Source organism: Silene latifolia, chromosome 7 (genome assembly GCF_048544455.1).
Source record: "Silene latifolia isolate original U9 population chromosome 7, ASM4854445v1, whole genome shotgun sequence".
In the NCBI taxonomy this organism is placed as follows: domain Eukaryota; kingdom Viridiplantae; phylum Streptophyta; class Magnoliopsida; order Caryophyllales; family Caryophyllaceae; genus Silene; species Silene latifolia.
The window spans coordinates 75,536,895-75,549,821 of NC_133532.1; the positions used below are offsets into that span (position 1 = coordinate 75,536,895).

General features: G+C 36.9%; 2 protein-coding genes across 2 annotated transcripts; one reads left to right on the plus strand and one right to left on the minus strand.

Moving 5' to 3' along the window:
• The first annotated feature begins 1,362 nt into the window (after nucleotides 1–1,362).
• LOC141592303 (polyadenylation and cleavage factor homolog 4-like) lies at nucleotides 1,363–9,291 on the plus strand. The gene is made up of 6 exons (XM_074412913.1): nucleotides 1,363–2,121; nucleotides 3,808–3,909; nucleotides 4,369–4,629; nucleotides 5,996–6,418; nucleotides 6,709–8,433; nucleotides 8,742–9,291. The coding sequence occupies exons 1-6, from the start codon at nucleotides 1,756–1,758 to the stop codon at nucleotides 8,754–8,756; spliced, it is 2,892 nt and encodes a 963-aa protein (XP_074269014.1). The 5' UTR covers nucleotides 1,363–1,755; the 3' UTR covers nucleotides 8,757–9,291.
• Nucleotides 9,292–9,501: 210 nt separating this feature from the next.
• LOC141592304 (putative HVA22-like protein g) lies at nucleotides 9,502–12,670 on the minus strand. Its single transcript, XM_074412914.1, has 6 exons — nucleotides 11,974–12,670; nucleotides 11,745–11,843; nucleotides 10,743–10,799; nucleotides 10,581–10,644; nucleotides 10,149–10,361; nucleotides 9,502–10,052 (listed from the first exon to the last, which is right to left on the minus strand). Exons 1-6 carry the CDS (start codon nucleotides 12,003–12,005, stop codon nucleotides 9,696–9,698), a joined length of 822 nt encoding a protein of 273 aa, XP_074269015.1. The 5' UTR covers nucleotides 12,006–12,670; the 3' UTR covers nucleotides 9,502–9,695.
• Between the last annotated feature and the right edge of the window lie 257 nt (nucleotides 12,671–12,927).

The window sequence follows — 12,927 nt, forward strand, 5'->3', positions numbered from 1 at the left end:
ATTACTTTTACTACTTATGCATGTAATTTTAAGAGGATTATATATTTATATAAATATATTACATATATGCATTAAATCAAATCGAAAGAATTATGCAATATTATATATTATGGAATCTAACTTGAATTATTTATAACCTACCTATATTATATTTGTGTATGTTAAATAATTAACATCTCTATACATCTAATAAATTATAATAAAGTTTAATAAAATTGCATAAATTTTAATTTAATATATAAGTTTATGATGATAATAAATAATACCATAAGTGTGCATGTTTATACTAATTATTTATTTTATTTTAAGGAAATTTACCATCTTCTAGTCTTCTATAAATATTTAGGAAAATTACCGAACATCTTCTTTCTTTTAGTCTCCTTGAAATTGACCATCTTAATTAATTATTTTATTTTAAGGAAATTGACCATCTTAATTAAAAATATTTTATTTTAAGGAAATTGACCATGTTTTAGTCTCTTACAAATGTTTAGGAAAATTACCAAGCTTCTATATAATTTAATTTTAACCCAAACTATATAATATTTGCACTGAGATCCCTTAATCGGGTCCATCACACGGTGCTAGTGATTTAAAACTATGGCGCTGTTTGGTAAACAACATATTTGCCAAATTTTAGCATATTCAAGGCTTTTAGCATGTTTGACCAATCAATATGCTAATTTTAGTGTTTGGTAAACAGCATATTGAAACAGCATATTTGGGGTCAATATGTTGTTTACCCCAGCATATTGTAAAATAGGAAATTTTTCTCCATTTTACAAAGAAAACTAACAATCTACTAATCGTAATCTGCCAATTACCAAACATTCAAATCAATTCTGCTAATTATAATATGCTAGTCAAACCTTATGATAAAATCTGCCATTTATAATCTGCTTTTGCAACCGCTTATCTTTGAAATTAATCATTTTGTGTACCAAATAGGGCCTATATAGTATAATTAATTTGTATAACTTTCTTTAATTACATTGAAATCCCTTGGTTTCTGGATTTAATATATAGTATTGATGATTGATTGATTATTAAAAAACATATTAAAAAAAGGAATTTAATTAAATAATTAAGATACACGCCAAATCTCGGGTCGTGTTGTGCCAGGTGTGTCGGACCCTCCATGCTTGGGCCATGCTCTTGCCTGGGCATGGGAATTCCCAAAAAACGCAGCAGCGGCATGCTTCCAACCCGTTCGTGCCGTACCCGCGCCGTCAGTACCGTTCATTCGTACCGTGCCAGACTCGTGCCCGTGCCGGCTGCCGCCCACCTTAGCCCGGCCCAGATTGCTATCTCTAGCTACACCTTTAAAACCTCTTCAGTCGCCTCCCCAGTGTCTATATCTTTCTCTCATCTCCCCTCCTCGTTCTCTCTCTCTCTCTCTCTCTCTCTTATTCTTAATTCTTATATATACTCAATCGATCTCATCGTCACATATATGCCCCTTTGAGGTTTTTATGTCCAATTAGGGTTTTGATTATTTATCATCCTCCCGATTCCATCAATTCCGCTTGTAACCATCTAGATTTTGATTTATAATTTCTGTAGATTGTAATTCTTACATTAATGCCATTGTTTCTGCTCTTTAATTTTCTGTTTCATCGCAAAGATTCAATCTTGTACTACTTGTAACAATGATGATAGTCTTTTTTTTGTACTTTAATTAATTAATTTTTAGGGTTAGGGTTTTGATTTCTTTTAATTTTTTCCCTAATTAGCGTTGTAATTTATACTTGTACAATGGAGAGTTCTCGGCGGCCACCCTTCGATCGATCAAGAGAACTCAGCAGCTTAAAGAAGCCAAGGCTTTCAGCTGAAGATCCTCGAAGACTGCCACCACCGAATAATAGTGGTAATTTGACCACGATCGGGACGGGGTTGGGCTCAAATCGGTTTCGGAATAATGCGAATGAGGGCGTGGGCGAAGTTCGAGGCACGATACAACAGTTTCAGCAGCATCAGGAGCTGCTAAATCAGTATAAGACCGCGTTGGCTGAGCTTACCTTCAATTCGAAGCCTATTATTACCAATTTGACTATTATTGCCGGAGAGAATTTGCAGGCGGCACGCGCCATTGCCTCCACCATCTGTTCTCATATCATTGAGGTGAAATCCGTATTTCGGCTTAACTATCAATCAAAGTGTTTTTAGTTGCTAACGTAGCTTTATATTTTATTGTATACTAGTGATTTTTTTTTTATTTTTTTTTTAAATATGAAGCATTGGTAGATAAGGTTTATCTTGATATAATGTTTATGTACAGAAGGTAATTCTAGTGGGCTTAATACATGGTTCTTTTAAGTTTGTATGCTGTAGGCTGTTTTTAGTTCTTCTGATCAATTGTAAAAGAAAAAAATGGTTCTGAATCAGGAATAACCTTTGAAACAAGAGCACTGTCCAATTACAGCTGTTTGTAGTTATTCCGATCAGTTACGGAGCTTATGATGTATATCTTCACCTTTCACAATTTTCTCTCCAATGTCCGTTTTGAGGCTTGGTAGCTTGTATCTTAGGGAAAACTCTGAATGCTAAATATGCATGCCATGAGATTGAGCATATAAAATCAACTAAATAATCTTTTCCTAAATGGAACATCAATGTGTTTGCAACTTCTCATTACCGGAATTTATTTTTCTCACTCTTCAGCAAACTTCGATTTGCTCAGGAATTTGAGATCAAGTTTCCATCTTTTGCAATTTGTATCTACTGGAGTTCGAAGCCTATGGGCATCTACAATTACATGTTTTATGTCATTTTATGAGTTGATGGAAATATGGCACTTCATTGTGATACGTTCTAAACAAGGTCTCTCTACAACCCATGTTTTGTTTAATGTTGCTCCTTTAAATATAGAGTTCTGGAACATTAAGAACCCCATTTATGCCTTTTAGGTTTTCCTAAGCTTTACAGGAAACATATGGGTTACTGCTTATCCATTATGTTTGACATGGCAGCCTGCACTCAGTCTGTGCGCTCTGCTCCAAATGACGGTGTTATATTTATATCTTTGTTTCAAAACTGTAATTTTGATGTACAAGATGTACTATTCTCGATTTCTAATCTCTCTCTTATGATAATATTTGAGAAGAGCATTATCTGTTGGGTTGGTGTAAGGCTTTCCCCATAAAAATCAATTTATCATGCCACTGTATATGAAGGAATTGTTGACACTTGGCAGTCAACATTTACGATTTTATTCTAGATGTTAGGCACTGGTTTATGTTATCTTCACATGAACGCGATACGAATTAGAATTTCGTACCGTGCAACTTGTGGAGAACGTATTTCTTCGTGAATATTTTTTCACTACCGCTTTTCATTTAGATTTCTAAATCCGGTGTATCAAATATTCTACAACATTTGGAAGGATCAGTCACAAGAGTGTATTGGGATGTGTCTATGCTTCCGACTGACAGTGGAATTTCTGTGCTTCTGTGATGTATGAAACCTTATCAAGTCACAGTAATTGTTTAGACAAGGTTCCTCACAGTCAAGAGTCTCAAGACCATTTCATTCTTACTGTAACTTCAACAATAGCTGTTGCACCGTGCATTATTAATTCTGGTATTCCTAGATAGGTTCAGTGTCGTAGTGTTTCAGGGTGAAGAAATGGTTCAGGATTATGTTCGAGAAATTATGTTCGAGAAATTGTTTCAAATGCATGTGTATCTATGATTGGTTCTTGATAGCTGTCTCTATCTTGTTAAAGCTTTGCCCAGATTTCGTGTGTTATTTCATCTCTTTGTTTCATGAGTGTTGGCTTCTCATACGATCTTAGCATTTGCTCTGCAGGTTCCTAGTGAGCAAAAGCTGCCATCACTCTATCTTCTTGATAGTATTGTCAAGAATATTGGTAGAGATTACATCAAGTTTTTTGCAACAAGACTACCTGAGGTAAGAATTTTATATTTTTGTACTCTGTTTCAGTTAACAGTACATTTGGGCTATGCTATGTGGCCCTAATCTTGACACTTTTCCATCCCTCAGGAGTCAAGACTAGTTTTTCAAAATACGTTTGACGAGTTACAAGTGCCTTGTCTTTTCCAATCATCTAGCATTATGTCGAAAAATGGATGTTTTGATCTCATGGTTACCTGTGTTGTCCTCGTGTCTTTAGTTATTACAGATAAAGCTTTATTGTGTTCGTTTGAAGTTTGGGATTGATTGTTTTCAAAGAATGACTATTTTGTGTGGCGCGTGTTTTTTTTTTCCAATGCTGCATCACTAGTTAAGACTCTTCCCTCTTATAAAGCAATTTTAAGAAGAATCAACCATGCTTTTTAACCTTTATTTTCCAAATTTTATGAAACATTTTCTTGTATGTCACCTTACGTTTTGGCTGGGATTCTTTAGGTATTTTGCAAGGCTTATAGACAAGTTGAGCCTCCAATCCATTCTAGTATGCGGCATCTTTTTGGAACCTGGAAGGGAGTTTTCCCTCCTCAGCAGCTGCAGATTATTGAGATGGAGTTGGGATTTTCGACTGCTGTCAATGGGTCATCATCTGGATCCGCCTCATCAAAGACCGATTCACAAACTCAGCGTCAGCCCCACAGTATCCATGTGAATCCCAAATATTTGCAAGCTAGACAACGGCTTCAACAAGAAAGTCCGGTAAGCTATATATCTTAGTGCTGTTTTGCATGTTTGTACTTTGGCCTAGTATAGTTCCTCAGATTATTTTGGTACCATGTGAGTTGTCTAATGATATAGAAAACAACAAAAAAATCCTGCCAAACAAAAGTATGCTTTGCAGCTAATTTTCGTCTTGCTCTTATTGGACCTTGAGCAATTAAAACACTCACTTTATTGTAAAATTTTGTCTTAGAATTGGCTGACTCATCGTTTAAAAATGCGTTAGATTTGTAATATTTTAGCTGGCAACCCGTTGTTATATACTTTGATAGTGAAAGGGACATCTGATTTCAGTCAACTGTATTTGCTACTAACATGCTATATTGCTATGCTCTATGCACTACTCCATGCTGCTTAGAGCCCTAGATGCATGGGAGTTGTACTGTAAGATAACTCCATTACAGTTCTAATTTTAGAGAAGCTTTGTAGATTTTTTGGGAAATGAGGAAGGCAATGGGGCAAAAGAAGGCGGTGAGGGTCACAGACAGGAACAGGATGAAACAACAGGACATATAAGTCAACCTCTATGTTCTTTTTATCTTGTTAGATTTCAGGAACATGTAAATATAAGAGTTAAATGTTGGTAACCTAATTTCTTGTTTCTAATTTTGTATTCTCTTAATGTCTGAACCAGTCTACAAAACATGACAGACTACCAACAAAGTAGGTAGTTATCCTATGTTCTCTTTGTCTGTCCACTTATATTTGCCACTGTCAAATTAACATAGTTATTCCGATTACAATACATGGTCGCTAGAGTACCAGACTTGAATTTTTGTTAAAAGTAAGTTCACATTTCATTCTTACACACTGCACACAATTATTATTATTGTTTTCTTCTTTTGTTGTGCTTGTCGTTTTCATTCCTTTTGAGAGTGGCTGTCAATTGAGCGGCAGAAGTTTCTCGTCATTTTGTATTTGTTACATGACTGAGTCCTGGACATGAATCACAGTAACATTCTGGATATTGGATCTTGAATCGTCAGTCAGTCACTCTGGCCATTTCTGATTTCCTACCGAGTGCAAAAGGGTGATCATATGAAGGGATTTGGATTAACCATCGCAGTGTTGCTATTGATCATGTTTTACCGCATTATTTGTTTAACCGTTAATTAACCGTTGAATCTGACTAACAATGGCGCGCTATAAAATGTCGGCTGTTTAGCTTATCCAGTGGATTCCTCATTTTTCGGTGTATCAAAACATTTTCTCTTTGCCATGTATGTGCTGGTAGTTGCAACCTTTCACTTGTGCCTAGGTGACCGGCTGCATTTAGATGTACTTGATCGAAACATATTTACGTCTTTTTACTGATTTTTTCCCCCTTTTGCATCAACTCATGCAGCCTAAAGTAATCGATACAAGCGGGGTCGATGTAGGATCTTCCGAAGATGTGGAAAGGCCAACTAGGACCAGTCTACAAAAGCCGCGTGGTGCTGGATATGGAAACGTTGATTTTCCTTCAGGTGTAAAGAGATCTCTAACTACAGTCAGTAAATCAATCGGACAAGGAAATGAAAAACAATGGCTTGGTGCTAGCGGAGAGGTGGAAGAGTCTATTTCTACCCAAAGAAATGGGTATGATGCCAAACGTGCGATTTCTAATTACAAAAGTGCCAGAGCAGCAAGTACTGATGTTCCTTTACTTCAGAATCCTCCAAGAAGTAGCCTAGAGGTGTCTAAGAGCTGGAAGAACTCCGAAGAAGAGGAGTTCAGGTGGGATGATTTGAGCAATAGGACAACTGATCATGGTGCTATAGACAAATTGGTATGTTATCATGATTGTGCTTGTCATTTCCGAGTACATGTATACTTGATTTTATAATATCTGGGGAGGCAAAACATAATTGGGAGTTGTTTCACTAAGAGTTATATAAATTCTTTTTTGGGTGTCCATTTTTCTTGCCAGGTAATGAATGTTTTTATTTGCTTTGGCATTATCTCAGCTTCGTGTACATAATGAGGCAAAATGGTTCATTGTTTCCCTCCCCCCCTTCATCTGCATGGCTTTCCGGAGTAATTGACCTGGTAAACTCTCGCTATGGTGTCAATTTGCAGGAATTCGGTAATCATCATTCTAAATTGCAAACTCAAAGTGAAGGCAGATACAACATTGAGAGTCCCACTGAACCAAAAGATTCACCTTTTGCTCAACCAAGGTCCAGTAGTCCTTCGTTGCAGCAAGTAGGCACTCGTTCTTTGGCGGGTTTATCAAATTTTGGTGTTCCAGCTGCTGCTGCCTCAGGTGCCAAAGCTTCCCTGGGGCAACAATACTCAACTGGACAAACTGTGGGCCCCCGACGTCCACCTTCTGCCATTTCTAAAAGAGATCCACGTCAAAGTCTTATTGAAAAAGACATTTTGAAATCTCAATCCTTGGTTCAGACTAATCCAAGAGCAGCTTTGATTTCTGGCCAGCCAAACACGGGGCTTCGTGATTTACCAGGTCGGAATCAAAATCCCCAACTAGGATATCTGCCAAAAATGCAATCGCAGACCTCACAGAAGCCATCTTCCGTTGTGTCTTCTTCTGAACAAAGTCATTATGTTCCATCATCACTGCAATTGTCAAATCCAGAAGCTAAGCTTACTGGCATTGTTCAGAAAGCTAAGCAGGTCCTGGGATCACCGTCTCTTGGGCATGTGGCTTCACCAGTCAGTTCGAATCCGCTCCCGGGAGATTCAAGTGAACAATCAAATGTGAGCAACTTGTTGGCTGCTGTTATGAAAAGTGGGTTGATCACTGGCAGGCCCATTTCAGGACAGGTAGCTGTTCAATCACCAGCAACAAATTCTCCAACTTCTAGGGGTGCTACAATATCGTCAGGTCCTCGTGATACAGCTGGCCCCAATGCGCCTGAAGGAGAAGTGGAAAAGCCACCAGTCACATCTTGTCCTTCAAATTCTTTGCCTCTTGCGACCAGTACATCAGCTCAAATTTCCAAAAAGGCAAGTGGTGATTCAAATCCACTCTCAATCTTAAGTACATTGATTTCAAAGGGCTTGATATCTGCACCGAAACCTGAAGAAATAGTTCCTGCCTCTATCATATGCGATGGTCGGATTTCAGAGCAAAGCCCTACAGTTGCTACTAATGCCAGTGTGACATTACCACCAGTTCGCAAAAGCTCTGAAGCCCTGCCTGCAGTAGCTAGTGATGAGACTACACCTTCCGGACCTGCTGAAAAGGCGCCTGACATCGTTGTTCCAAGTGCAAAAGCTGAAGCTGAATATCTCATTGGATTAGAATTTAAGCCACCTGTGCTACGTAACTTCCATTCAGTTGTAATTGACAGACTCTCGGAAGACCACCCCCACAGGTGCGATGTGTGTGGTCTTTGTTTTAAACTGGAAGAAAGGCTTGCCAAACATTCAGAATGGCATGCTTTCAAAAGTTCAATAGGGAACTGCACAAACCCACCATCGAGAAGATGGTACTCAAATACTAAGGAGTGGATAGATGGTAATGCGGGTTTCCCATTTGGGTATAATTTCACCTGCCTCTCTGAAGAGTCTAGCAGGACAGGAGAAGACAATGAGAAAATGGTTCCTGCAGATGAAAGTCAATGTGTGTGTCTGTTGTGTGGTGAGCTTTTTGAGGATTTCTATAGTCAAGAAAGGGATGAATGGATGTTCAAAGGGGCAGTTTATATCCCGAATATGTCTGGAAACACGGAAACAGGACCATCGTATGAGAGTGGTATGCACAATATGATTGTGCATTGTGACTGTATGTCAGAAGAATCACTTCGAGAGCTGGGACTCTTCAGTGGCATTAAAGTGGTAAGTTTCGTTGGAGTACATTAAATATAAGCTCTTTATACTGTGTACGAGTCCAGAAATAAAATATCTTTTTTAGCGGTCCGTGGTGAAAATGTTTGGTTTCTCTTTACCATTATGAAATCTTTACATTTGTCTATCAGTATTAACCAAGACATCATTGTTGGGGTAGGCGACTGGCTACTTAGCATGTCTTGTAGCAGATCTGAAAGTTGCCCAAAATGCCGAGCAAAGCGGACTCGAGACTTTTTGCTTGTATCCTAGTGCATATCATTATTAGTATGGCTAATTTGCTACGTTTTACTGTGCAGGAAAAGAACACATAAGTATGCAACTTGCATGTAACAACCACTGAGATTAATCTCGGGGGAGAGGGGATGAGTTTACTCAGGGTTGATGCTACCAGGACTAAAGGTGTATCTTCCAAATGACCTATTGCATCATATCATTTCTATAATCCGATTTTACACAGGGAGCTCATAAGCTCCAACACCACCCCCAACTGATTGTGCTGCAGCCTGCAACTTATGTTACTCTCACAATCAATTTGGTGCTATGCTATGTCAAAATGATACATACATGTAGGGGGGATTCCATCAAAATATATATTGTTGGAATATTTTCTGTGAGGTGGGATAGCCAGCATCCTTATTCGGAACTGGTGAAAACGGCAAGAAATCTAGACCTGTGTTAATAGATGCAGTTGAAGTGAATCAGAAGTTTTGGGTTACATGTTTAGTGGTTTGTGTTTGCATGTTGAATCACAGGCCCGCGACGATATTCATCCTTTGAAAACTTTGCATCAAACCTGCTTATTTATTCAAGTTGTCAAATTTCAAGAATAGTTAATGAACGATTAAAAGCATGAGTTTAATTTTCTTTTTTCTTTTGTACGTAAATGGAGGAAAATGATTATTTTGATGCTGATGATGAATTTGAATGCAGTTCGCAAGTATTAACATTTCTAATGACTTAGTAAAGTTGGCTAACATTTACACCTAAGTACTGTATATCATACGGAGTATTCCGTATGAAGCTATGAGATCTAAATCTGTAACATTTCCCACTCATCCTTGAGGACCAAAATTGTGCTTTTCTGCCTAAAAAAAATAAAAATAAACAAGTCTTGTTATAAGCCGTCTGCCTCAAGCAATGAGATCTTAATCTTTTAACTGTTTTTTTTCTGCATATCAAACAATGTATTTTGCTATTTTTGTACAAAGGTATGTAAGAGTTAAACAAATGTTAATTCCTAATGACGATGATCAAGTTTTATTAACTCGCAAAAAATTTAAACGCGATGAGCTATGCTTCTTTTCTTTAGTTGCCTCTTCATGTTGATAGAGTTGGTCAACATGGACGTATTCCGTGTGAACCTCATCGACCTCAACTTGGACCACTTTTGACTTTGATGGATGTGCCTGCTCCTTGAACAATGTGGGAAATGTGGCTGGCATCGGGGGTGCTGATGGAGCCGGCTGCTCCACTATTGGTGGAGGCCACCGTCGGTTCAAGTGTTGTGGCGAGGCAGCGGGTGACTCCGGCTTTGGCTTTCGTTGCCTGAGGGGTGAAATCCTCGACGCTGATGATGGCGGTGGAGGAGAACCTTGATGTCCTTGATTCTAGTCATTGTACGACAAATAAGAATCCAACCAAATTCACGAACTCTGAATAAGAAAAACAAGGTTGAGTGAAAGAGAGGAAAAGGTTGAAGGTACCTGAATAGAACGGCCTTGAAGTCTGGTAGACTGGTTGGCTATATACTGAATAACATTGAAGAAGGCAGATTGTCCTAAATCACTACAGTTTTGGTAATAGTAAATAGCCAAATCCCAAGCTCTGAATCTCAACTCCTGTAGATGTTTATCAATGTCGGTCTCGTGCCTCGACACCAATGGTCTCAATATGCTCTCATACACATACGAAGTTCCCTGCACCAACCCAATGTCAACCGTTTTCATTATCAAGACGTTTTAACAAGAAAGTCAGAAAAGTGATTCAAGGATATTGTTCATGGTTCTGCCTAGGTTTTTTTTTTTTTTTTTTTTTTTTTAATTTTTATTTTTTGAACCAGTCAATGATTATGGAAGATTTTGCTATGAATGAAATAAAGAAAGCAACAAAGTAGTTGATAAAGCATGCATATTTACCTTGGTCTTTGGATACCAGAGGTAGATGATAAAAGCCAGCTTGATTTCACCATACAGCGGGAGCCTTTTGCAAGAATAGTTAAGCGATTCTTAAGCCGCTCGAAAGTGGATAAGTAAGTTGGGAGTGGTTAATCTATCTATAAATAAGAAAGTTATGCTTACCATGAGATGAATATATCCCCAAATCTCTCGCAAACTGAAAGTACAGCTACAATTATCCTATAAAAAAATATCAAATGAATGTGAGTTGCTTGATGCTTCAAGGAACAACATGATGGCTAGAAACAAACAGAATGACAATTATTGATAATGACTAGTCCACATTTGTTCTCCAATTTCAAATCATTTATGCTTAAATGTGGCCAGTAAATTCATATTTGATGATCACCCACTTTTCCGGAATGATTCAATTACATATACTCTACAGCATCTCTCAGTAAAGATTGCTTCTTTCACAATTTCTACCAAAGAAAACACTCAAACTAGGTTACTTTGATGCCATTTCGTGTGTCCGACACTCTTGACACAACAACTTTACATTTCATTTTAAACCAAAAACAACTACTTTTTTTGTTGTTGTTTGTTACATTCCAACATTTCCTATGTAAGCAAGTTTTTGATCAGGGCAATCAATCGCTTAATGCCAACCGTCTTACAAAAAACATAGCAGAAAATCGAAAAAAAAAACATTAATTATTAATTATTAATTACGGAGTATTAATTACATTGCATATTTGCATTGCATAATAAGTAATTGGTAATTAGTCTCACTATAAACGGATATATTGTCTATAGTGAAAGACGGGTCAAATATGCTTGAAATGATGATATTTTTGGGCCCCACCACGCAACTTATTGCTTGTTTTATACTTTAGATGGTTAGATATTTAGACCGTCTATAACTATAAACGGATACCTTCTCGTCAATAATGAGAATTTGTGAATAATTGGACCCCCATAATAGTTGCACGTTGAATTGGCGACAAAAAGAACAAATAAACAGATTATTGGACTACTTAAATACCAAATATAAGTGAATGATTATCCACTAATCAAAATTATAATAATAATAATAATAATAATAATAATAATAATGACAAAATTATTAATTATTAATTATGGAGAATTAATTATTATTGATAATTAATTAAAAAGAAAACGTACCAATATTGGCACCAAAAGCGGAGTTGATGGATGTCAGCGTTGTTTCTCTCTACCGTCTTGAAGCATTCAAATGCTGGGTATGCATATCCTAATATCATACTGCATCCATCCCAGCCTTGTTAATATTTTATTTCAAAAATGGAAAACGTAAATAAACAGAGTAAGACACCGAAATAAGAAAAACATAAAATAAAACGATAATGGAAACAAGTTTGATCACGTTACTTACAAAAGTCCCCTGCCGATGAAGTCTCCCAACATATTTGACGAGCGATCAAATTTAATAAAATGAAATTAAGAAATAAAATAGGGAAAGCAGAGGAAATTGAAATAAACCCTTGAATTGAAGAGTTTGATAATGAATGAAGAAGTGAATAATTGAATATATAAAAGAATTGGATGATTTCTGATTGGTTGATTGATCAAAGGTTCTAAGAAAGTATGAACAGGTCAATACCTGTATTAATATTTTAAAAATGGGTCAACACGATGAATGCAAATATTCAATTGAATCATCAAAAAATTGGGTCAATTCAAGAAATGGTAAAAACCCTGAAATTAAACAAAAAACACAAAAGAGTGAGAGTTAAGAAACAAGGAAAGTGAAACTTAGAAGACACGTAATGTTATTTATAATTTAAAATGGGTAATTTGATTGTAAATATACCCAAAATGGATTGTACATCATATTCATATATACGAAATTGTGATGGTTGGAATGCTAAGAAAGAAATCCAAAAACAGAATATATTTGAAGGGATTGATTAACAACAAGTGTAAATGGAGAGAGGAGAGGAGAGAATACGCAGGAAAATAAAAGGGTGTTGTGTTGGATATCTGGGGATTCTTTTGCGTTTTACAAAGTGTTGTTCACTGTGTTGGATTCCGTATGATATAAACTGAAATACTTATCGGCAGTTATTCTTTCGCTATCCTCTCTTCCTATTATGCTATTGGTTGGTTGCTTGCTTCCAATTATTTCTTTCGTTTTCTGTTATTATGGCCAACTGGTGTCTAACTGCCTAACGTCTACGGTAAATATGGTCCTACTTGTAAGAGTAGGGAGTAAGATACTCTCAATTTTTGTTTTTGGTAAAGAAATTGTTGGCAGTGATGGCTTTTTAGAGCCAAAGTCTTCAATACCCATTTTGCTCACCTTTCTCTTGTTTATAATGCTACAAGT